We start from the raw sequence: 27,036 nt of genomic DNA, 5'->3' as shown, positions 1-27,036 counted from the left end.
TTAAGTTCCAAGTCAATTTTAAAAAGGCCAACCACTTTAAAAAGTCACTGAAATTTTTCCTATACCATTAGGTGGCACTCTCAATTCTATTTCAACTTTCCACCTTTTCTTTTACTCCTTCCTTCTTCTTTTTTTAATAAAACTTTTATTAATTTCACTAATTCCAGTTATTAGCTATTCTCTTCCACACATTCAATTCCAGCATTTAGTGCCAAAAATCCAATAATTATCCAATTTAATTTCCAAGCCTTTTGTGATCAAATATTTTCCTTTAAATTTTCACCTCCAAATTAGCTTGTTTTAATTTTCAAAACCAATTTTATAAGTTCCAGTTTTCTTCTTTCTCTCACTGGTCACTTCTTCTACACAATTTCATCCAAAAAAAGTTCCTTTATTTCTTAATTCTGGGGTACCTTATCCAAATGTTTAGCCTGGTTCACACCCTGCTCACAACTTCACGTCTCCAGCATGGTCATAATTTCCTGGACTGCTTCCCGTCTTCATGGTGGTCATTTCTGACCACTGCTTCAGTTTGTCTTCGGAGGGGAGTTTTCTTGTCAGGGAGGGGAGATGCAACTCCTCTCAACCCTCCAAGCAATTCCCCCTTTCTTCACCATCCCTCCAGGGTGGTTCTGGTCTCAACCAGGACCCTCCAACAAGGGAGCTTGAAGCAGAACCATGCACGATCGTAGATTCAGCTCCAATCACAATGGAAGAGCAACTGGAAGTCCAGTAACTTCATCATTCTGATTGTAGATTGGAATGCAGAATAACTCTCTTTTACCCAGGTGTTTTCATACTGCAGCTTGATATGTCTCTTCAAAATTTAGTTGTTTTCAGGGTTTTAAAAATTTTTAATTCATGGAACTTCCGATTTGAGCTTCCTCAGCGACAGACCGAAACCTCGTCTCTGCGAGGTTTCGATCCATGCTCGCCGCTGGAGCGCCCCGAGCCAGCTGGTTTCAGGGCTAAGCCACCCCATAGAGGTGGTGAAGAGGGGAGAGGCTGCCAGCAGGGTTGAGGAGAGCCACATCTCTCCTCCCCAGCTGGCCATTACGCCCTTTCCCGAAGGCGGTTGCAGCAGTGGTCAGAAATGGCCACCACAAAGAAGAACTCAACCAGAAAAGAATGTGCAGGAGGAAGATAAGAAGAGAAAGTTTTGGTTGACCGGGTCAAACAGCAAAAGCAACAAATAAGGTACCCTGGAATTGAAACTGTTAAAAGACAATAACATTGTTCCCTAAGAAGATTTTTAAGCTGTGAAGGAGAGAGAAAAGGGAAAAGATTTGGTTTTCTCCTTTTCCTATACTGACAGCTAAGAGACTTAAACAAGAAATTGGAAAAAATCCACTTTGACATCAATAGGCATTTAATGCTGAAAATAAAAAGTCAAAGGGAAAATAAAGCTTTTGAAAACAGGAAAGGAGAGAAAAAGAATAAAAGGGCAGGATCTGGAAGGAAGGAGACTGCCTGGAATTAAAAAAGAACTTACAGCAAAATCTCAACAAGACTTTCAAAAGGTACATTCTAACTGAAATATCTCAACAAAAACCCCAGGAACAGAAAGTCGAAAAACAAAAAGAAGAAGATATAACTTGGGACTATCTGGATTACTTGATGATTTCTGGATTCTTGGTTATTGTTTTGAATGACTAAAATCAATCGGGTGATTGTTTAAAACTGTTTAAAATGGCTTCACTTTTAGAAGAACTGAAAATGGAACTTAAAAAGTACAAAGAAGATGCACAAGAAGGGAGAGGTTGTTTTGGCTTCGTATTTCAGTTTTTAGAAATGGAGATTTGGAATTATGAGAAACAACAAGAAATGCCTGCAGAACAAGAAGATTGCAACAAAGAAGAAGCCATCTTTAATGAACAAGTAATCTTAGATGGGGGGAAAAAGGAAAGGGGGGAAAGAGAATGGAAGGTTTAAGATTGGGAAAAACAACCCCCCCCCCCCAAAAAAAAATAGAGTGAAAAATAAGTATAAAATCAGAAAGCAACAGAAGAGGGAAATGCAGAAGAGAGAATTAGAACTAGAGAGGCAAGGGGGTAAAAAGGGGAGAGGGAGATGAGAGGGAAGAAAGGAAGGAAAAGAAGTTATAAAGGAGAGAAGCAAAATATAGAGAAACAGGGCATATTTAGAGATAATGGGTGAAAACTTAATGGAAAAAGGGATTCTGCAAAGGTACATAAGATAGTATGGTTATATTAGAAGCAGAAATAATTTTAGTAAATATGAAACAATGTAAGATTAAAATGTCTGATAAAATAGCTATCATAATTCAGTGGAATGCTTGTTAATAAATAAAAGTAACAAAAGGTATATTTAATGACTTATAAAACATGTGAAGAGAAATAAGGGAAAAATTAATTATGGAGATTATATGTGTTTTTAAGGAAGTACGATATTCAATTGAAAAGAAATGTTAAAGATGTTAAGATTTTAATTATTATTAATGATAGAACTGAACTGGAACGGAATGAGGGTTTATAATTATATATATTTACAATCTTTCTTTTTTTAAAAAAGAATATAGTGTGTATTATAAGAATGTACCAAGCAGAATTTGATTGGAAGTTATGTATTATGTATTATATTGAAGGTCATAACCTTAAGGTATATATTGAAGTTTAAATAAGAGTTGAATGGACGTAATTAAAAGATATAAAGGTATCATACTCCAATTAGTAACTACAGGAGAAAATTTGTTTAATGAGAAAAGATAATATGAAATTGAAACAGAACAGACAAAAGTATAAATATAATGATTTGAATTGAGATGAGATAATCAAATTAAAATCGAGAAAATTAAAAGAGGAGAAAACTATATAGAAAATGTAAAATAGTATAAGATATGGAATAGAATACAAAAAGGAGCATGAAACTGAGTTTTGTGTCTGTATAAAGAAGTTCAACCTGGGACCATGCTATTTTCAAAAAAGATGTTTTACTTGTATTTTGTACGTGTGAAAACCCAAATAAAACTTTATTTAAAAAAAATTTTTTTAATTCATATTATGACATTTTACTTTCTTAATTTGGGGGTTTTATTTGGAGTTTTAAAAATACACAAGAATTTTATTGTGAAGCATTGCATTTTTAAAGTTATCTAAGGAGATTCTCAGTCATTCAGTCATGCTTGTTTCCAATGGTGTTTTTTCAAAAGGCAACTGGATTTCTTTGTTTTACTTGAAGATGCTTCACTTTTCATTCAAGAAGCTTCTTCAGTTCTGGCAGAACAAAATGTCTGGGACAATTCTCTTGGATGAGAAGAGAACTGTCTGGGACAATTTTTAAAGTTAAACGAAGTTATTTTTTTAAAGTTTATTGAATATATTTATTTATTTTGTCTGGCTGCTGAGTATATTGATATATTATTTTAATAAACATTTTAAAAGAAAGAAATGTACATGTGAAGGAAAAGGAAACAAAAACACACTCCTGAACATAATAATCAAGAAAACTACAAACATTGTTAAACTAAATACAGTTGAATATGTTAGATGGGATTTTTTAATATTATATTAGTTTCATTTTACATGTCTAACAATTTTGTGTTATTTTAAAATTTGCAGGTTTATTATTAAAGACAAATTATTATGCAAGTATTAACAGTAATCAATGCAACATAAAATATGAAACGAAATAGGAAGTTACAGTAGTTTGCATTTTCTCAACAAAAGCTCTGTCTTGACTTAACTTTATCAGTAGAGAAACCCCATTATGGATGTGGTATAAATCCATATATGAAATTATTTTCCAAAAATGTCTTTCATTATGAATTAAATTCTGGGACAATTTTGTTTTTCAAATATGAAGTTATTTCAGACATTGAGGCATATCTATACAACTTATTTACACTCTTCTACAGAAGGAATTGTTTAGTGAGAATTATGAAATGTCCTTGCAGTGGTAAGTTCATTGTACTTTGTGGGGATATAAAGTTTAGTGTGGCTTTTTTTTTAAAAAAAATAGAAAGTTCAACTTTTAGAATTGATTTCATTCTTTGTAAATTATTTTCCAAAACTGTTCAGCTGTATAGCATAACCACCAAACATAGAAGATGAGAAAATGATGGGTTTAAAAATAAAAAAAATGAGATTTTCAAATTGACAATCTTTTACTGACAAAATTCCACCTCTAAAAGGAATTGAATTTTTGATAGAAAAAAAATGAAAATAAAGAGGTTGGCTAAAAATATGACTGCACCAGATCAAGATGTTCTGATGAAAAAAATCTCATTTCAAAATTGAGAAAAAGGTTAAATGTTGTATCAGAATAACTATGTTAAGGTATGGAGTGAAGTTTAAAAAGATATACTGGGATGGGAAAAAATATAATTGTCATTGTTGGGAAGAATTTCTGTGATCAAGATGAATGTCTTACCTAGAATGTTATTTTTCTTTCAGAAAAATGGCAAAAAGATATTTCTAAATTTGTTTGGCAAAGCAAGAAATCACAAATGAAATATAAACTTCTATAGGATATTAAAGAAAGGCAGGTTGTTATGGTTACCAAATGTGAAATTATTTTTTTTCAATTTGTTGTCTCGTTTGGATTCAAGAGTGGGTGATTTTAAGAAATAGTAGACTATTGGCATTGAAAGGACATAATTTAAGGTTTGGATAGCATGGTTATTTCTGATATAAAGTCAAAGTGAATGCGTATTTTAAATATCATTATGTTAGTCATACCCAAGTAGCCTTTATTAGAAGGGAAATAAAAGTTAAATAAAAACAGTTAACCTATGCTGATTTGTTGTTGTTTCTCAAAGAGAATTAAATTTAAAAATGAGAAAATGGAGTTTAAAGGTTTTACATGCCACTGGTTTTCCTATATTCAGTTAATGGAAGGATTTAAGTTGGATAAGAAGAAATGTGAATGTGAAAAAGTTGAAAGTGAATTTGATGTAGGATTGTAAAATGATCATATTATTGCTAAGATGTATAAACCTTTATTAAAAATGGAAATTGAGGACAAACTTAATGCAGAATATTCTAATGGTAAATATACAATTGAAATCAGAGATAATTCTTCGGGGTTAATGGACCAACAAATAAAACATCTTATGGAATTTTGCTTTTATATATGAAAATGGCAGCAAGACTTTTCAAGGTTGGAAGAACTTAAAAATATTCTCAATGGAAGAATGGATGGTTATGCTGGTGGAATTGGCAGAGATGGCAAAATTGACAGTCTTGATTGCAGAAAAGATTGAACAAATTTTATTTCTACTTAAGAAACACATTGGGCTTTTTGCAAGAAACTGAAAGAAATGAAAAGCTGTTTTTGGAATTTGATGATTAGAGTTATATGAGATTACCAAAATAACGTAGACAGATATTAACCTTAGAGCAATAATTAGATTCATTCTTATATCTCTGTATGTACCAAAGAAAATCAGAAGTCATTCTTTTTCTGTTGTTCTTACTTTTTTTCTTCTTTTCATTTCCCTGCACTTTTACTTTTATTCTTTTCTGAGCCATTTTCCAATTTCTATTTCTGTTTATGTTACAACTTTGTATTTTTTTTAAAAAAAAGGTTATATTTAAAAAATTGGATTTTTCAAATGGTTTAGCTCTCTTTCAAGCAAATTTCACTATGCATAGTGAAACATCCTAAATCTAGTATTTGGAATTTAATTTGGTAGACATGTAGCTGTATCCAATCTTCTGAAAATAAGTGTATATGTAGTACCACAACTGTATATTTATATCATACCCCCATTATGTTAGTCATTGGTTTTTAATGGTTCAAGATGGTAACTAAATATGTCACAATGAAAAGAAAATTTGGAAGTATTTTTGACATTAGTAGACAGTCAGCAAAACACTGATTCTTTCAGATCACTAATCCTTTCAAAACTTATATTTCAAATCTGATTAGTGCATGTACTTTATGAACTAGGACAAAATTTCAGTGCAATACTTTTAAAGAAATAGGTTAAGGAGCCTCTAAGTGCCTATGTGAGAAATGCTACTCAGGAACTTTATAAACTATTTGTATCTGCTAAATTGAAACTGGATCCTTTCTTTGTGTGCTTTAGATACTGACTACTTATTAAATCATTAATAAGAATGAATTATTAAAGCAGAATTATTGGAAATTAGGGCAAAAACTTTATAAAACACTGGCTTCAAGGCTGAAAGAAAAGCAGCAATAAAATATTATTCCTATATTTCCACAATTCTCAGGGTATATACAAGGTTTGGATTTAATTAAAAAAACCCATTTATATTTTTATATTAGATTCTGTAGTGCTGATTATATGGACTCTGGTGACTTTTTGCATAAGATTAATCTTTTGATGATCTCACAAGAGCAAACTGTTAATATGGTGGCTCAGTTTACTACAAGAATTAATATATATAATATTAAATTCATGAAGACAGGAAAACCATGTAGTTTGAACATTTTTCTTGAAGAATGGTATTAGGGATTTTTTTAACATGCTTTTTTGTTTTTGCTCCTATAATTAGAAGGTACATAAACAAACATTTTTGACTGAAATTCTATCTACTTCTTTTTATGAAATGTATATAATGTCATGGGTTCTTTTTTAAACTGTACCTTGACCCAGAGTCAAAAGAACTGTAAAAGCACTGGAACCTGGACAGGTAGTTTTTTCTTCATCCTCCTATAAGGTTTGGGAAGAAGTTTTATTTTGGAAAAAAAGAACATATATGATATAAAAGTGAAATGTAAACCTTACAAATCTATAAGTGGGTGCTTTTTATTGTCTCTATCTGTGATGACCCAGGGTGGGATACAAAAATAACAAAGTCACAAAAACAGTTGAAGTCCCTTTGATTCCTTCAACTTGGCTTTAAAGGTCCAATTATCATTGACTGGAGAAAAAACTCCCCCACAAAGAGTTGCGAAAAGGAAGAACTTCCATTCAAACTCAAAATACATATAAATTATAAATAGAAAAAAAACAACACAAACCACACTGAAGAATTAATGAGACAAGGCAGGATAAGGGCTTGAAGACATCCACAGATATCGAAATACACACACTGAGAAGAATGCCAGAACTCAAATAAGAACTAACAGACCAGAAATATTTTCACACTTTGCTTCCAGCACTGGCCCATGTGCAGTTTGTCCTTTTAAATAATCCTCACAGCTGCAGATCATGAAGGGGATCAAGGCCCTTTCCTCCCCCATAGACCACGCTATTCACGTTTCTCCCTTATCTGCTCGTCCCGTGTGTCCTTGGATGAAGAGGACGATGGGCCTGGGTCTTCCTCTGAATGCCCAGCTGGTCTGTGCTCTTCCCCAGTTTCTTCCACAACCTCTGGAGCCACACTCCCATTCCCTGTCAGCTGTTCCTCCTCTCCCTCAGAGTCAGATTCCGACAGGGGCATGACACTATCTGTCAGGCACAAAAGATCAGGACCATACGTTAATTGACATTTCAAAAGATGAATTGCTTAAGTCTGTACAAAAGAATTTAGTCAACTAAAGTTCACTGCTAAATTGGCTTCAGATAAGTCAGATAAGTGAGCAGTATTTAAGAGGGGTTGGACTTGGAACATTTGTGGGAATATAGTGTTTCTAAACTGATATCATGCTTCACTCTACCCTCTCCAGCTCTACTTGCTTTTCTCCTACACTATCTTACATTCTATTCTGTTGCTATTCTTTTTATGTTACTATGCTAATTACTATTGCTATAATAATTGCTATGCTCTTTTATATTACTATTGAATTACTACTACAATATTTCCTTATTGCTGTTATAGGTAGTCTTCAATTTGCAACCATAAATTGATCCCAGAATCTCAGTCAGTCTGGGTGAGATATCATGTGATTGCCCAGTTGACTACTTTGATTAACAACTGCAGTTCTGATACTCCCATTTGCATCCGTTAAGCAATTGTGTGGGTCATTAAGTGAACATAGACTCAAATATAGAGTGTAGGATGCCTGGGAGTAAGATGGAGGGGACCCTGGAAGTCTAGGCTCAGGATCTGAAAATCCTCGACTGACAAACTCCAAGCAAAATTGCTTTGCTGGGCCCCTATACTTCTTTTTCTTCTGGACCATCCATTACCTTTGAAGGAAAAACACCTGGTTTTAGTTGGCTGCTTTTCTCTGCTGGTAACTGTAGAGGTTCCAAATGCACCCCCCCTTCTGTTCTCCTCCCATCTTTTCCCACACCTGTTTCAAGGTTGCAATTTTACTGGCAACTCTGTTCTGCTGACACTGGGACAAAGATTCAGAGGGTATGGGAGGAAAGGCAGCACAAATGCCTGTATTTTTTTCTAAGCAGACTGCTCTTCCAGATATAACTGTAATATTAAAGCCAGGAAAAATTTCTGTAGACTATGCAAGCCTGATTGCTTTGTTAAATACAGATGCTAAAATTTTGACAGCAACTTTTCTTTTACAAAGCTTGCAAAGTATATTACCTTCATTAATTTATTCTGTATAATCTAGCTGTAAGGTCCTTGGCCTCTGCCTCAAGCCAAAGTAATTTCTTTTCCCAGCATGATTCTCACCGTCTCTTTAGCAATACTTTATTAAAAAAATGGGTTAGGTTACAGTAATACAACTTCTCAATCTATAGTCAATAAATCCCAACAAATATTATGGCAGAGTCATATTCTCTCTGTTTCTCTCTCTCTCTCTCTCTCTGTGATCACCCGGGGCGTGGCACAAAGGCAACACAGTCACATAAGTAAGAAAAGTCCCTTTAATACCTCCAACTTTGCCCGCAATGTCCAGTTACCTTTGGCTGGAGAAAAAACTCTCCCAAAAATGATCTTTAAGTGGAGGAAATTCAGTCTGAAAACAAAGTACATATAAACTCTAAATAAAAATCCACACAAACCACACTGCAACAATTAACTGGACAGGGCAGGATAAGGAATTGTAGACTTCAAAGGCCAATAAAACACACATAGTTGGGAAGACATCAGGAACCTAGATAAGCCCCAACAATAAAAGATAACTCACGATTTGCTTCCAACAAGTTGCTGTGCACAATCTTCCTTTTTAAACACTGTATTCCCAGCTACAACTAATGAAGGCAATCAGGGCCCTTTCCTCCCCCATAAGCCAGGCAACTCATGTTGCTCCCTTCCCTGTTCCTCCCCACATGCCTCGGATGAAGAGGGGTTGGGTCTGCATCTTCCTCTGAATTCTCTTGGCCTTACTCTATCTCTCCCCTGCTCTGCCCAGCCGGACTTTGCCCTTCCCAGTTTCTTCCACAGCCACCAGAGCCACACTCCCACTCCCTGTCAGCTGCTCAGCCTCCCCTTCAGAATCAGATTCCGACAGGGGCGTGACACTTTCTCTCCTTTTGTGTTGATAAGACAACAGGTAAGTATTTTCACTAATAACAAAACTAATCATCTCCTTTATTCTTAGTGATGAGGTAATTCCCCGTTAGGAGAATGAGCGCATACAGGGAGACATATGTGAGAACAGTGTTTGAATAATACACACACAGCACACAGATAAACTGTACAGTAAATGTAAGTTTTTACTTCTAGAAACATGTAAGCAAAGTTCAAGATAAGCAGTCCAAAGTCATTCATGGTTAAATCAGTCAGTTTTCAGTCCAGGGATAATCCAATAACAAAGTCCAGTTTCAAAAACAGTTCAGTATCAGACTTACATCAAATCCAAGAATAACAGTCAATACAGGAACAGCAATACTCTCCAACAGAAGGAAAAAGAGACTCACTGAGACATACTTTTCTGAGACTAAGACTAAAACAACCCAAGTTTCTGGCTCCATCTTATGGCCATTTGAGAAACCACACTCAATTACAGTTTTTGCATTTTCTTAAAGATACAGTATTAAAATGTCTATCCTGGTTTATATATTTCAAACCCAAATACCTGTTAGGTGACTTATATTCCTAACACTTAGTAATCTGAAAGTTTATCATTACATTGGCTATACAGGTAGTCCTTGACTTACAACCACAATTTTTGTTGCCAAGCAAGACATTTGTTAAGTGAGTTTTGCCACATTTTACAAGCTTTCTTGCCACATTTGTTAAGTGAATCCCTGCAGTTGTTAAGTTAGTAACACAATTGTTAAGTGAATCTGGCTTCCACAATTGACTTTGCTAGTCAGGAGTTTGCAAAAGGTGATCACATGACCTTGGGACAGTGCAACAGTCATAAATTGCCAAGCATCTGAACTTTTACACATGACCGTGGGGGTGCTGCAATGGTCATAAGAGTGAAATCAGTCATAAGTCACTTTTTTCAGTGCCATTGTAACTTTGTACAGTGATAAATGGACTTTTGTAGGTTGAACCCTTTATAAAAAAGGCAACGACTGTTGGTCTCTATTTAAAAAATATAGTTGGAGACATGAGAATTAGCAGTAGTAGCTTAATTAGACATGGGGAAAACTGATACGTTTTGTATTAAATTGTTAGAGGTACCCTATTATTTAAAAAAATATTGTTTTGCTATTCAGGGACCTTTGATTCTATATTATAGAATTGAAATAAAAAGAATTATTTATTTGAAAGATGAGAGACATAGCTCCAGAAGTTGTGAATTCTCTAACACTGGAAGTTTTTAAAAAGATGTTGGATAAGCATTTGTCTGAAGTGGTGTAGGGTTTCCTGCCTAGACAGGGGGTTGGACTAGAAGACTTCCAAGGTCCCTTCCAATTCAGTTATTCTATTCTATTCTATTCTATTCTATTCTATTCTATTCTATTCTATTCTATTCTATTCTATTAAGTAATCCTGGGGAAGTCTGTCATAACTTCGAGCAGTCACTACATGAAGAGTGAGCACATTTATTTAATATGTTAAAGAAAATGGATTTTATTGAAAATAGGGGATCCAAGCAATTTTCAGAATCTCATTCTTTTTGATCCTTTATGTTTCATAAAAACCAGTTCCAAATATAAATACCGGATGGTCCATCAGAAGGTCAATAGGTATTGAATTGATGTGTGCAGCAATTAATTTTATTATGTATAATTTTACATCTCACACATGCAAAAAGAGGTAGAGCTTTAATTGCTCCAGGTGCCCCCCATTTTGACACTGTTAGTCTTCTTCTGTAGACAGCCCTTTATAGATACTGGGAGCATGAAAGATGTTGCTAACCATCTTTGTCTTTATGCAGAAGAGCTGAAAGAGAAGCTAAAAGAATATGTTGATGAATTGAACATACGGAAACCAGGGTTCATTAAGATGGTCCGCCACAGCAAGCAAGAGGGGCTGATTCGATCTCGTGTTAGTGGTTGGAGGGCAGCTACTGCTCCAGTAGTTGCACTCTTTGATGCACACGTAGAATTCAACGTCGGCTGGTACGTCTTGCTGCTTCTAGATCTGTGTCATTTCTTGTGGACTTGTAATTAAAAAGTGCTGCAGGCTGCAACATGAGAAAAATATTCTAATTGTGTATGGAGTAATGATACTGGGTAAATTGGTTTAAATGTTAGTGGACAAAGTCCTTTTGATTGTCAGTTATGTTAAATTTTAGTGGATTTTTAGTGTTAAAAATCCGCTGTCAATAGGCCATAGGTTTCAGTGCAGTATTAATGTAAGTAAAAACTAAATTTGAAGACTCCATAATTTTGATGTGTTGAAAACAATGTTTTTATTCATGAAGAATAAGAAGACTTCAGCCTTTAAGAAATGACTGTGTTGACATTTGGTTTAATCAAAATCGCATTATATTATGACATCATTTAACTTTCTACATTTTCACCAATTGGATGGTATCATGTGGCCAGAAGTAATATTAAACATATAGACACATATAGACAGATCTAAAGGACAGATATATCCAAGGCCACAGTTATGAGAGCTACAAATACGCTGAAGTAAGAAACACACAGAAAAATCAGAATACCTAAGCAAGTGAAGGATGTGAATATAATTTCCAATATTAACTTAGTTTAAGAAGTAAACATATAGATGTTTAAAGTGCAGCACTGTCATATGTGTACATCTCCACTAATAGTAGAGCAACTAATTACAGTAGATGAAATCTAGTGCAAATGTAAAAGTTCAGACTTTTAAATAATTAATTGTAACATTACCTAGCCAGATGGTAAGTCCAGTGTTGCAGACTTTCTCTGCAGTATTTTGGATTGAAATTCCCATTAGGAACATGGTAAATAACATTAGGAGAATTTTCATCCCAAGGGGCATTATAAGAGTTGCAATCCAAAACACTTGGAGCATTCTCACTTTTACTTCTAAATACTTCTGTAAAATAGAACCAGTCTCAATACAGTGATGAAGAATATTTTGGAACATTTAGAATGCTGAAGCATCTGTTCTAAGGCTTATTTGACTGATAAAATTCAAACAAATGTACACTAGCGATTCAAGGAATTACTATGTGTGGGCTATTCTATTAATGCTCTCCATTTTCACTTCCATCCAATGCCTGAGAGAACTATAAAAGATCATTGTTCTTCAGGCATTAAATTGAACTTCAGTTGAATTGAAAAGACAATGGCCAGAGGTATTTTAACCTGAGGGTTCATGAACTTTCTGAATTGCTTCTCTGCACAATTTGAACTGCCTTATTCAGAAGAACATTTTTCATCTTGCATGGGAAACTATGCAAGATCTATATAAAGATCTGTATAAAGAGAACTTTTCATCTGTATAAAGAGAACTTCCTTGGGTTCCATATAATTTAATTGAGCATCAGATAGATCTTTGTAAGTGTCGTTGGGTTATCAAATTAAAGACAATATAGTCAAAGTGTCTTTTGGAAATCAACAGAATTGCAAAGTAAAACCCCATATATGTTGGGCATGTGCTTTTGGAATATTTTAAAGGTAGGCTATTTTCATGAATATTCAATGACTGCAATGATCCGGGGCATGGCACAAAGGCAATAAAGTCAAATAATAAGAAGGAGTCCTTTTATGAGCTCCAACTTTGCCCCCAATGGCCTGGTTACCTTCTGGTCTGGAGAAAAACTCTCCCAGGAACAGCTTTTGGCTGCAGAGATTCAAGTCCAAAACATGGTCAACAAAAACTGTAACTATAAGTCCAATCAAGGCAAGATGAGGTAATTAGTCTGGCAGGGCAAGAGAAGGAATTCCAGATGTGAAGGAACGATAGTAATTCAACACGGTTGGGAGGATGCCAGGAACGCAGATAACCAAAGGCATCACAAGATAAACTCACGTTTGTTCCCAACAGATACCACTCTCAGCTTGCATCTCTTTTAAACTCTCTTCCCAGGTGTGCCTAATGAAGGGAATCAGGGACCTATCCTCCCCCATAAGCCACACACATTGCTCTCTCCTCCATTCCTCCCTGCACGCCCTAGGACAGTGGTGGCTAACCTTTTGGGGCTCCTGTGCCAAAAATTGTACCTGCACTTGTGCACTTACACTCGTGTGCCAGCACCAAGAAGGCAGTGCATGCCCCCCCCCCCCATGCCCCCTTACCTCCACTGCACCTCCCAGCTGATTTTTGGGCCATTTGAGGCCTTTTTCGGCCTCCCAGAGGCTTGAGGAAAGCTTCTGCAACCTTTGCAGGCCAAAAAATGGGCCCATTTCATCACTTCCAGTGTGTCCGGAAATACAGGAAGTGACAAAACAGGCCTATTTTTTGCCCTGGAAAGGCTTTCCTCAAGCCCCTGGGAGGCCAAAAAGGGTCTCAAACAGGCCAAAAATCAGCTGGGAAGTACTTGCATGTGCAGTGAAGTAAGTTTGCCTGTGGCTCGCATGCCACCTGTGGCACACGTGCCATAGGTTCACCATCACGGCCCTAGGATGAAGAGATGGTGGGCCTGGGTCTTCCTCTGAACTCCCTCTCCCTTGTTCTACCTCTCTCCCCTCCTCTTCCCAGCTGGACTTTGCCCTTCCCCAGTTTCCTCTACAGCCAACGGAGCCATACTCCCACTCCCTGTCAACTGTTCTTCTTCCTCCTCAGATTCAGACTCTGACAGGGGCATGACAATGACTGGCACTGCTATATGTCAATATATAGATAAAGAGGCGTCTTTGGTGGCAGTTGAGGAGCTTCGTGTATATAGTGGAAGTATGCATAGAAACTGCATTGTCCTATCATATGAACACAATAGATGGTTTAGCCTCCTAATTCATAATGCATTCATCAGCATTTCCCCCATATAAAAACACTGGAGGACAAATACAAGGTGTTCAGATCGACTGCATAAAGCTAAGAAAGAAGCGATAAGTTAATTCAATATGTTCGTTGCATTGTGCAATAATGTCTGTTTTTCTTTCATTCAGTGTTGCTGCTTCAGTCCTTATTTAACCTTCTGTAAAGAGCAATTTAATTAAAAACCCTAGTTGAGTGCATATTATAGATTTCTTAAACAACAATAGACAATTTTGTGGGAGTGATCATGGCAGCACGTTCCATAATTCTTAGAATGAGAAGACTTGATAGTTGTTGTGACTGGTCATGTAAACTTAAGGCTATCATACCTGGATTTCAAAAATCCAGACACCTAATAGCAAAAAGAGTTCTGTATCTTCTTGCTGTCATCTAGTAGCTATCCAGACATTTACAAACTTAGCAAGTAGTCAGAACGTCCAGAGTTTACTTTCAAAAAATTATATTGCATTTTTTTCTCCAAGCATATCTTTATTATCATTTAGAACTTGACTACAATTTTTAAAACTGGGAGGTAATCTTCCTGGGCTATAAACATAATAATGGGTCATGGTCGCCCCTTTAAGAGAAATTTTCCTCTCACCAATGTGAGACATCATTTTGATTTATTTATTACATTTTTTATGCTACCACATTCCTAAGCTAAGAGACAGGATTAGGTGACAAACAATAGAACCATGTAACAGGATCACTATTCCCTTTGATCTCCAGACCTTTTCACACAACCATGTTTTAAGGGATTTCACTAAGATTAGCAGAGATTGGGTCAATATCACCTCAGGGGGGATATTTGGTAGTTTATACTTTAAAGCTTTTATATAGAGAGCAACATACATTAAAACATCCAAATAATTTCTTCAACACAATTTCAACCAAATCTTTTTTATTGCCAGATCTCTAAATTTAAATGATTCTCAAGTCTTTGACCTTCATGCCACTGCTTGTATTATTAGTATATTGTTGGTTGCATATTAACAATACTACCGTGTTGCTCATAAAATAAGGCCAGTTTTTTGTTTTTTTTTTTTGAGCCCTGAAAAAATGGCTAGGCTGTCTTTTCGAGGATGTCTTAATTTTCCCCCCACGCGCAGCCTGGTGGTGGTGTGTGTGTGTGTATTTACATCCTTATCAGTGAATGGCCGTGTTCCTGCAACACCCACGCAGCCAACCACTTTCTACCCTGTGCATCATGCCAGCTCAGCCTGTGCGGGTAGTTCTTGGTCCAGTGGGTTGGCAAACTTGCAGTGCTCCATTAAGCGCCAAATTCAGCATGCCATGTGGACATGCTCGAGCTCAGATCAAGCTGCAGTGCTCGGAACCGTTACTCAGGAGGCTGCTTTCTTAACCTGCCCTGCTTGAGAAGAGCAGGGGGAGCAAGACTGCTGGATCACTTAGATCCCCTTGCCCCGGCAATACCTGGTTTCCTGCCACTGCAGGAAGACAAAGAGAGACAAAGGCAAGCGGGCTGCCTTTCTGGCACTCCGCCAGCTCCTCTTCCCCTAAGTGCGAACACCAGCCAGCCGGTCTCACGTGCCAATTTTGTTCTACCCTCCCTAACCTCCTTGCTCTTCTTCCTGGGATTTTCCCAAGTCAGCCAGACCTTTCCAAAAGAACATAGCTGTGCCATTCCAGTGCGATGGCCATGACCAACCTGCCCTGACTTCTTCCCTCAACAAGTTCTCTTCAGGAGTCTGGTGGTTGTTTTCCAACCCATGGACTCCAAGCTCGCAACAGGGCATGGGACCACCAAGGGCCCAGGCAGCCCTGTCAAGCTTCAGGTGCTCCCAGAGATGCACAGGATGCAGACTCTCTGCTTAAACAGCCACCACGGAAGTATACACAACGGTGCCTGCAGGCACTCAGAAGGCCGAAAGCACAGCCCAAGTGGGGGCTGTAAACTGTTGCCCTGGGGCCCAGCAAACCTGGAATCTGCTGCCTGACACACAAACCCCAATGAGCAGCCTTGCCCGTGCTTGGGGGAAAAGGAGCTGGCGGAGTGCAGCTTCTCTTCCCCTGAGCATGGGCGAGGCTGCTCATTGAGGTTTGTGTGGCAGGCGGCAGATTCTGGCTCTGCAGGGTGCAAGGGTGAAAGCGTGCAGCCTCTGCTTGGGTGCCACTGGGCTGCGCTTTTCACCTGCAAGGCGCCAGCCAGCAGGAGAAGGCACTGCTGCTGTGTAAGGTAACAGCGGCTGGTGGTACCACTGGAAGCCAGGCTGAGCAGGGCAAGTGAGCTTGCAGTCCCCAAGAGGAGCAGGCCATGTGGGCTGGGCTGGGCTGCTGCTGTGCCCACTCATGCCCGGAGCGAAGTGTTGGTCAAAGGGTGGTGCGCCAGCAGCAGGCTGGGTGTGTCACTCTTCTGCAGTCTTGCCAGAGGCATCTCGAGCCATGCTTGAGAGGACGTGGATGGACTCCATTTTAAAGTCAGCTCCCACACCCTTGCCAGGGCTGTGGTAGGGGAAGGGGGAGCCAGTGCTCTTTGTGCGGATGGGAAAGCGGAATCATCCCCCTCTTGGTGCGGCCCGTCTTTCCTGCGCAAGAGCCCCTGGCAGGAAAGGTACTTGGAGGGAGTAGGGAGCTCTCCATGCTCTGCCATGATCAGCCATTAGGAGCGGCTGGTGGTGAGGCATGGCTGCCTGTGGTGCGCTCCTATTGGCACCCTTCTCCCCCATTTCACATGTTTTAAAATAGGCCTACATTTGGAGGAAGGGGCTTAATTTAACCTTATGCTTAGAAAACATTCTGGGACTTCTCATGGGGGGGTGTATTGTTGGAGAAACATGGTACTACTATATTAATATATTATAGAAGGTTCATCTTTTCACATCTTTTTAATCAAAAGTCTCTTGATCTCTCCTAGAGTCAGAGGGATAAAAGCACAATACATTAAATTAAGTGTGCATTAAACAAAACTGGCAAAGACTCCTGAGAGTACAATCTTCTAATATCTGCAGCCATCAGATAGGGCTATTAGAAAAGGGACTAAGGTCAATTTACAGTCCATACAATATTTGTGGTTGCAAGGGAATTCAGCTCCAAGAAAGAGACCAGTAGTGGGATTCATTTTTTTTACCAGTAGTTCTGTGGCCGTGGCAGGGGAAGGATACTGTAATATCTCCAGTCAGAGGGGGCATTTTCTGGTTCTCCAAACTACTCAACATTTCCACTACTGGTTCCCCAGAACTGGTCAGAACCTGCTGAATTCCCCCTCTGAAAGAGACCCTTGCTTTCTACCACAACTGTTTGCCAGGGATGGGGCCAGTTGCTTCCTCCAGAGAGAGGTAACTAGATCTTATGCTGTGACTAATACAGGAGAGTCAGCAACAATAACGTTTTATTAATTCAGTTTGTAAAAAGCAAAACCAAGCAAAGCACCACTCACTCACATCCCAACATGGGTACTTCCCCATAGCTAGGCTGGGCTGTAGCTTGCTTACAAGGAAGACAGGGATCAAGCTGTTTATTCTAGTCTGCTTTTATATTCCTCCAGTTGTGGTTTCCTGATTCCAAGTGTCAGTACATGAGTATAATAGGTATACAACTGCTGACTTTATTCTCCCATCCTCAGGTGGTGATAAAGTTGTTTTTCTTTACATATTCTCCTGTGTCCCTTTACATAAATTAACTCTCACTGGTGCTAGGCTGCATATCTTTAGAAATAACCACCAACAAAAAACCCCAAAGCCTCTGAATAATATATCTGAAATGGCACCAAGCTGGGGAATATGCTTGAATAATTCTCAAAGGCTTCTGACAGAAGCTATGTTTACTTACAAGTATAAGGACATAATTATGCAAATCCTCCAGTAGTGTCACTTGTGCAAGTTGCAGCTTGGCAAATGCAAATTACATAATTGTTGTCATTTGCATGATGACATCATTGCATTTATGGCATCACATGTCCCCTTTGCCCACTATGCTGAACCCCCTTTTTGATCACCTCTAATTGGTTAAATCAGACTCTTAACTTGAGTTCATCCAGAGTACTCTTTCCCCATGGACGTGAGATAGTTTGCAAAATACGTTTTCATTTTTCAACGTAAGTGGTCCAGAAAAATACGATGCTTAAGTCATAATGTTCCATCTATGAACATTCTAAGCATTCTTTCTGGCTACATCAGTAAATATTTCCTGTATATTTGTCCATTCAAGCTATAGTTTTAGAAATAGTCCAGAAGCAGGATTTTAGTAAACAAAATATCTCCTGATTTCCAAATCAAAGACACTTTCTTTGAAGACACTTTCCAAATGCAGTACCTATTGTCTATCTTCCTCATTAATAGCTCCAATTAATAGCATTAATAGCACCAATCATACTGTATTTTGTATTAAAATAATGTCAAGGGTGACATTTGCTACATAGCATCTAGTGTTCCATTGCTATGGGAACTTTGAAACAGCTTGTAATTAAGTTTCTGCTGTTTAGAACGTGAAAGGCCAATACTGATTACTGTTGCAATGTTGAGTCCATTAGCATCTATCAGTTACCTTTAATTATTTGTGTCCTTCTCATCTGTTATTTAGACATCTTAACTAACAGCTTCCCTTTCCCCCACCTTTGTTTCTATTTTGATGTAAGACTTTAAATGAATAGAAGTATTTATTTAGTAAGTAATTACTCATTTCTCACCTATGTGAGAAATATAAAGTATATGTATGTTGAGGAGGGTGCATGGATCAAAGGTAAGAATCATTTGCTACCTATCACTATTGAAACAAACTGATCATCTTCTTTTTCTTAAGGGCTGAGCCAGTACTCACCAGGATAAAAGAAAACAGAAGACGAGTTATATCTCCATCATTTGATAATATCAAATATGACAACTTTGAACTAGAAGAATACCCACTATCTGCCCAAGGATTTGATTGGGAATTATGGTGTCGATATCTAAATCCACCAAAATCATGGTGGAAGTTGGAAAACACTACGGCTCCTATAAGGTAATATATACATATGTGAATATATTTTCATGAAAAGCAGAATTAAAAGGCCAAATACATCAAAGAAAATACCCAAGTTTTGGATCTCTAATATGGTTATATACTATATCATATTGGGTAAGGCAATGTCTATAAGCACCACATGATTGTCATGCATATAGACTCCAGAATGAAATTGAAATAATTTAAAATTGTTAAAATCTTATGAAGTCAGTTCTGCTAATAAAGTTTATGGTCTCCAGATATTTAGGCCGAGAGCACTCAGGCCATCACATGAGATTGTGACAGCACATAGTATTTGAAAGGTTGCTGATCCATAGATCCATATTGTTTCTTTTATTTTTCTTATATGTACCCATTTCATGTATTCATAACTATGTATACACTTATACTTATTATCTTGTAAATAGTTGACAAATCAAATAAATAAATAAATAAATAAATAATCAGTCTTATTCAATCAAGCACACTAAAGCTGTTTTTGCAATGTTACAACTGAAGCAGAAGTCTTCACTTCTGCAATTATACCGTAAGTGATATCATGGACATTATTCGATAAGTTGTCCACAACAATCATAATATCAGCAGAAAATTGACTGGGAGAAGTATCATGTCGTTTTCTGCAACAATCTCTAGGCTTTGTGTAAACGTTAGGAAAATGTAAATGTTAAGAGAAGAGTGAATTTGACATCAACCAAGTTGATGCTGTTTAGAACTTGAAAGGCCAACACTGATTACTGTTGTAATGTTGAGTCCATTAGCATCTATCAGTTAGTAATTCCTTTGTCCACTTACAACATTATATTATAAAGAAGAAAGTCAGCTCTGCAGTTGAAACATTCTAAAAGAGTCCACATTTGAAGTGCTGGTTTCATAATTATGGCAGAAAACTAAAAAATATTTTTCTATATTGAAGACACCTGGAACAGATTCCTGCCAATATTTAAATGAGTCAATTGGAGCCACTGTACAGCACAGTACTATATATCCCAATATAGATAGTATCATGGAAAAATCATATATGTGATCATTTTTAATTTCAATTTGATGGAAAAATTGTGTTTTGTTTGTTTGCAAAGGAGAAGAGTATTTTATTAAATTTGCATGGATGGAATATTTTGTTCTAGTTCCAATTTAGCTGCAGAAGATGTGCATGTGAGTGATCTAATTTTTCCTCCAGCAGTCTGTCTTCTTATATTTCCATTAAATCTCAAGGGAAGCATCATAAGGAATCATCTTCTTAAGGACTTTATTTAGGAAGTTTGAGCATCTAGAGAAGCTTCAGCCTGAGAGGAAAGCGTGTAACAAAAAACATCAGTATTAGCCTCCTGCCAACAGTAAAGTAAGCTCCAAAATTCTTATCGCGAGAAACTCAAAATGAATCCTGGGCATCCTGGGAATAAAGTAGCAAAATCTTTCACTGCAGCAGAGAACTTTGAAATACTGCAGGACAAAATCTGCCATCGCATTAAAAGTCAATAAGAAATAAGATTGCTGTTCTGTACTTGTATCATTGCCTGTGGCTCGTCTGGATTTCATACAGAGAGGTCCACAGAGGGTTAGGTATGAATAAAAAAGGCACCATCATGATAGTGTGACAGAATCTTCATACCTGTTGTATATACATCATGATGTTGCATGCATGAAAGTGGCAGCAGAGCTTATGGCACAGCGCTCCTTATCAGGTTTCAATCCTGTGGACACCTCTGATTTGTAATGCTAACTTATAGATCACAAGGGAGATTAAAGGGAGATCAATCACGCAGATGACTGAAGGATACTACATAATGTCTAGAAACTCACTCCAGGACCGGAAAAAATGAAATGTGAAAGGTTGGAAGCGTGTGGCATAATGTAGTTAATGCCCTGTGACTGTCTACTGAGACATTTTCACTTCTAGTAAAAACATATTTATGTCATGACAAATTGGGATAATTTTCATGACATGGTCAGATAAACCATGTCTCCCCTAAATAGTTAAGTAACTATGATTAGTGGCTCTTTCATAGTTCAGTGTGCTGGCCAAATATAAAACTAGTTTCAAATTGCAGTCATGCTAACTAGAAATAGTAGCTGCTTACAAATCAATTACATGTATATGTGGAATAATCACTAACTATGATTTAATATTGTCACATAGAATGTAGGAGGTGATAGACATGTTCATCTTAAACAGCAGGAACTGTTTAATGCTGTTTACTTTTTCCTATCAAAATTCAATTACATTAGTAAAGTAATTTAATTATTTGTTAGTAAAGGGAAGGGCACATTAATGGAATAAATAGAATAAAATATGAATGTTTTGGCATTAGCATCTTTTCAGAATATTCTATTGTACAGTAAAAGAAATCAGAAGAGGGCTCATTACAGACCTGAAGGATAATATTAGTGATTGACTGATGTTTTCTTCATTCCAGCCTCTTATAATTTTGTTATTATCACAGAGAGTCTGATCTGAATAAGGAGAAAGGAGAAATTTTAGGACTTGTGATTTTGGAAATCTAATGATCACATCAAGAGCAGATGCCTCACCTTATCACAGCTTTATCACCATTGTCATAATGAATGCTAAATTGTTTCTTCTCTTCTTTAACAACTCTTGAACTCCTTTAATTGGAATCAAGTTGTCCCCCATGCTCTTCTCCTGCTCGCATAATGATAATAGTGACATTTCTGTCTTTGTCTCTGCATGTCAAAGTATGTGTTGGGGTAATTCCCCATTAGGAGAATGAGTGCATACAGGGAGACGTATTTGAGAGAAGTGTTTGAATAATACACACACAGTATACAGATACACTGTACAGTAAATGTAGGTTTTTACTTCCAGAAAGGTTTAAGCAAAGTCCAAAATAAACAATCCAAAGTCATTCACAAGTAAATCAGTCAGTTTTCAATCCAGGGATAATCCAAATATCAAAGTCCAGTGTCAAAAAACAGTTCAGTAACAGACTTACATTAAATCCAGTAGTATCAGTCAATTAGAAGAAATGGAGGAACTGCAATACTTTCCAACAGAAGGAAACAGAGATACACTCTCTTCTGAGATTAAGACTAAAACGACCCAGGTTTCTGGCTCCATCTTATGGCCATTTGAGAAAAACACACCCAATTGTATGCTCTTGCATTCCCCTAAAGAGACAGTATTAAAATGTCTATTCTGGTTTATATATTTCTAACCCAAATACCTGTTAGGTGACTCATATCCCTAACAGTATTCACTAGGATTTTTTAAAAATGAATTAACACTCTTCCTTGGTATATAAAATACCATGGGCCCCTGATTCCCACTTTAGCTGACTTCATCAGACTGGTTACCAAATTGTCTGGTCTTTCCTGAAGATATGTTTGGGCATGGCATGGCATGGCAGTATAATTGAAATGGCCGCAAAAGAGTGGAAGCACAATGAAATGAGTTGCTGAGGGGCATAAGCAGGGGAAACACAGCTTGAATGGACAAATCGGACCTGTCTGCAACTCTTTCAACTAAATGCATACTTTCCAGGGAATTACACAACAGCTGCAAAGGATTGTAAGTTATTTTAAGGAGTTGAAAAATGAGTGTCCCGTGTGCTCCAAAGTATCTTTTGAATCTGAAGTGCCACACTGATCTATCACACACACATATATAGAAAATACACCCACTCTAAAGTTTTCATACATTTAACAGTGTGTACATGTTAGCACATAAGTGCTAATTTTGTGCTATTTTCATTCTCAATCATGTGAAAGCCAAATAGGAAATAATATATGCACAATGCAGTTTGTCCTTCCTGCTTTTTTTATTGCTTTCCTTGATCGTTGAAACATAAGGAAGGTGGGAGCTCAAAATAGAAAGGAAGTAAAGTAAAATCTTGGACAGAAGAGAGCAAGATTGTGATTGCCTGATAGCTCTTCCCTTCTCTTATCCATTCTTTTATTGAAAATTGTAAACATAGCACACACAGAGAGACACATATATAAATTGTGGATATAAATTTGCTTGCTGCTTCCAATGCAGTCACATTTTCGTGCATGTCATCTTAATAAAGGATTTGCATGACATTCACAATTAAGGCAAAAATTCTGGAGATCTATTGATTCTGTTACTTTGGTACTATTGGAGAGACTGGAGTTTAATTGGTGTTTACCTAGGAATCTTTGAAGAAAAATAAGACTTCCAAAGGAACAATTACAATCGGAACCTTGACAAGAACGTAATAAAACTATCTGACTATTGTTGAAAAGGGATTGGAATGGAGATCTTAATGCAGTTTCCCCAACAGATTTTCCTTTAATTTTATTGGACTCTATTTTTTTAAAATGTGCTTTGAGAATTTGAGAAATAGAGGCCAAATAGTGGAATTCTTTAGTAATTTTGACATTATTTATGTTTCTATACGTAAGTCCTAATAGAGGAGTGAGAGGGTACAGCATATAAATTGATGAAATTAATAAATAAATGCCACAATGTGAAACATCTTACTAGTATTAAAACTGAGTAATGATTTTTAACTAACCCAGAAAGGAACATCTTTGCTCATGTTCATGTTAATTCATCTTATAGCTGAAGATGAGACAATGAACTGCTCTGAGTCCATGAATTGTGGGCTTGCCTTAAATTATATGCATTCAAAATCAATTTGTATTTTTCCATTATTGCTTTTTTTTCAGGAGTCCGGCACTGATCGGATGTTTCATAGTAGACAGGGAGTATTTCCAAGAAATTGGTCTACTAGATGAAGGCATGGAGATCTATGGAGGTGAAAACGTGGAACTTGGGATCAGAGTAAGGAATAATCAAAATTAAAAATTGTTTTGATTTATATAATATATGTAAGCATCACAAACAATAAAAACAAAGAGTTAGAACATGCATTTTTACCAGATTTACTAATTTTTGATAAAATTAAAATTAACCTTCAATTTTAATGTTGGCAATAACATTGTATATATATTGGAAAGCTGAATATTACTGAATGTAAATAATATATTACTGAGGCTGAGCAGACTCTTTGCATATTTGGCTCCTTTCATGAGAAAAGTCAAAAACTATATTACCAAACTTATTTAAACATTAGCAAAAACTGTTACTGTCATATGTCTTTTCAAAAAATGTCTGATTTTTTGGATTATGTCCTTGAATATTCCAGTCCATGGTCATGTGCTCATAAGATTTTAACTAAGGGTATTACCATTTTAATCTGTACTAAGTCTGAATCATTGCATTGTCCTCTAATATGAAATGACTGCACTTCAAAAGATGAACTTGGCACTAGTTTTATATTTTTATGATATTAATAGTTTTATTATGGTTTTTATTTTCTTTTATTATTGATATTACTTTAATTCTTGATTGGGTGTGCCAGAGTTTGGCATAAGATAGGGAACTATATAAATATGTCAAATAAATAATATAATGTAATTGTGTTTAGCAGAATATGCACCTGTGTTGGTTGGGAATTTTCCACTGTAGACTGTAAACCTCCAGTTCCTTTGATCTATGTAAATTATCTGAAGTCATTTACCACATTTATAATATCATATTTATCAGCAAAGCTAAATTTTGAATATTTCATATTTCCTTGTTCAGACAGAAAAACTCTAAATGAGTAATTGTTTTCTTTGTAGCCATTTCATTTAGAAGTATGTTTGCATTCACAGGACCACTGAGCAGACATACCCTGTTTCTCCAACAATACCGCCTCCCCCAATAGGAAGTCCCAGCATGTTTTATAGGCATGAAATGAAATTAAGCCCCTCCCCCCAAATTAAGGCCTATATTAAAACATGTGAAATGGGGGGGAAATGGCGGGGGGGCTTGCTGTTAGGAAGTACTTTTGTTGCACACCTGGATATGGTGCTGCCTGCATTGACCCTGATACAAACTGCCCCACCAATGCCAAGGTCAACATCCAAGCTGTCGCTGCCCGCCCTAAGATGCAAGAGGGGGAAATAAGTCACCCCCGAAAAGGCCTAGCCATTTTTTCGGGGCTCAAAAAAAAATAAGACCCGGCCTTATTATATGAGAAACACGGTACTAAGATACATGGGTTTTAATATCACTTCCTTACTTGTATAGCCTTGAAAATAGAATTACTGCAAAATGAAAGTGTAGAAGTATTTACATGTTTTAAAAAAGTAGTGAACCTATAAACATTTGTTGTGCAGGGAAAATGTTTCTCCAAGATATTCTTGCTTATTTAAGATAGAAGAACTATTTTGGAATTAGACAAACGATAAGATGAATAATATGTCATTCCTTCCCTGGCTTTGCTGAAGCTTATTCTTCATAATGATACAATTTCTATTCCACAGATAAGACATATAGATTAATCACAGTCTATATGATTTTGGTATCTCAACATTTTCCTCACAAAATATAATCTTGTTGACTTTTTAGCAGGCCAGCTGATTTTTATAGTGAGTAAAAGTATTCCTAGGAAGATAGTAAGTTTGTTTTTCCAAATCATTGTATTTAAAAAAAAATTGGACCCATGTTTTTTTAATTCAAAAACTTATTCCCTCAGTGGGGTTGGTTTGAACTAGAGACAGAGATGTACTTATGTAGAAACATGCATTGATTCATTGACTTTTATGGTTAACTTGAAACAGGAAAGATTACCCTAAAGAGGAGTGGGGTTACAGAACTTCTTTATAGACATTTAAAAATCAAGATATTCATTGGACTGGGTATATTGCAATTACACTGCATCAGGAAAAAATACTGGTTAATTTTCTCTCCAACTAGTATATTTGATTATTCTTTTGGATTCTACAAGTGGTCTATAGAATGCAAGGTAAATTAAATAAACACTTTAAAAAATAAAGATTCTTTAGTACAAGGGGTCTTTTACGTTATTTCCCTTTAGATATTTCTCTATAACAGATTGGTTCCCAGCACTGCCACCATAATTTTTCCCCTGTTAATCTCTGAGCAGCTGCTTTACATTCTTATGGACAACCCTTCCACTTACCTTGTTAGCACCTTGTTATTTTAAGAATGGCTGCAAATTCCAAATGGCTGCCTACTTGGCTGCCTGCTTCATAAAGTCTTCTAAATAGTATGTCAATAAATAGTATTCATTGTTATTGTTATGACTAATGTTTTAGGATTCCATCTAACCCTACCCCCACCCCCAGTATTTAATGGCGGGATTTTTTTCAATCATTTTACTAAAGGGGGGGTATCATGATATAAAATTTAATTGCACACATTGCATCTTTACCTTCAGTGGCTTTTATTGTCTTAATTTATAGTAATTGTCTAAAAACCACTGTGCATTTCAAGGCATGGCTGACTGGAATGAGTTGAAGAGAAATAGGCTTCTGATATATCCTATCATTCTTGGTTAGTCAGGAGCTTGGGCTTGGAAACCTATGCTGTACCCCATAGTCTTATATCTGACATAATAGTCTACATTATATCCTTTGTCATTAATTGTCTGCTTGCAACCATTGCACAGAGTTATCTGAAAGTATGAGGGGCAGTATCATCAATGTGAAAACAACATACAGTTCTATATGATTTCCACATATTAATCTTCTAGAACAGGGATGAGCAACTATGCCCCCTTTACAACCTATGGACTTCAACTCCCAGAATTCCTAGGCCTGCTGTAAAATTCCTGCATAGATTTTTGGGGATATTTCTAGAAAGGAACAAAAATGTTGGGTAATGTTCTTATCTGGCTAGAAGAATTTTTTTTTCCTTCTGAAAAGCCAAGTCGGGGGTTATTCCAATCTTCCTTTGAGTTTTTTTCCTTTCTGTATTAACAGAAGCCTTAGAAGCCTTAATTAATGTCTTTTACCAACCTTTTTTTAGCATGTTGGCTGTGACCGTATATGGGGAAAGCTGAACTAGAATCGGTTAGGCATGCTTTAATTTTTTTCAGGCCTAATTTTGAATTTACTCTTTGTAGGGAACAAACATCACTTTCTCCAGAATGTGGCTATTTATATCGTAACTGCAGCAAAGTTATTGAGTTATATTACAATGTAGTAGCTAGCTGTG

General features: G+C 36.7%; 1 protein-coding gene across 3 annotated transcripts in view; it reads left to right on the top strand.

Annotated features, from left to right (window-relative positions):
* The window catches only part of GALNT18 (polypeptide N-acetylgalactosaminyltransferase 18), a 346,908-nt gene that overhangs the window by 256,165 nt on the left and 63,707 nt on the right, over positions 1 to 27,036 (top strand). For 2 of the 3 annotated variants that reach the window (XM_026705594.2, XM_087921116.1), the window contains exons 4-6: positions 11,116 to 11,299; positions 18,849 to 19,046; positions 23,697 to 23,811. In XM_026705594.2, coding sequence (XP_026561379.1) covers positions 11,116 to 11,299; positions 18,849 to 19,046; positions 23,697 to 23,811 — 497 coding nt within the window. The remainder of the gene's footprint in view (positions 1 to 11,115; positions 11,300 to 18,848; positions 19,047 to 23,696; positions 23,812 to 27,036) is intronic. The other variant, XM_087921117.1, reaches the window with a different exon arrangement.

The sequence above is a fragment of the Pseudonaja textilis genome, chromosome 1 (genome assembly GCF_049901715.1).
Source record: "Pseudonaja textilis isolate UNSWEBS1 chromosome 1, rPseTex1.2, whole genome shotgun sequence".
Classification (NCBI taxonomy): Eukaryota; Metazoa; Chordata; class Lepidosauria; order Squamata; family Elapidae; genus Pseudonaja; species Pseudonaja textilis.
This window is presented reverse-complemented; position numbering and strand designations above follow the sequence as displayed.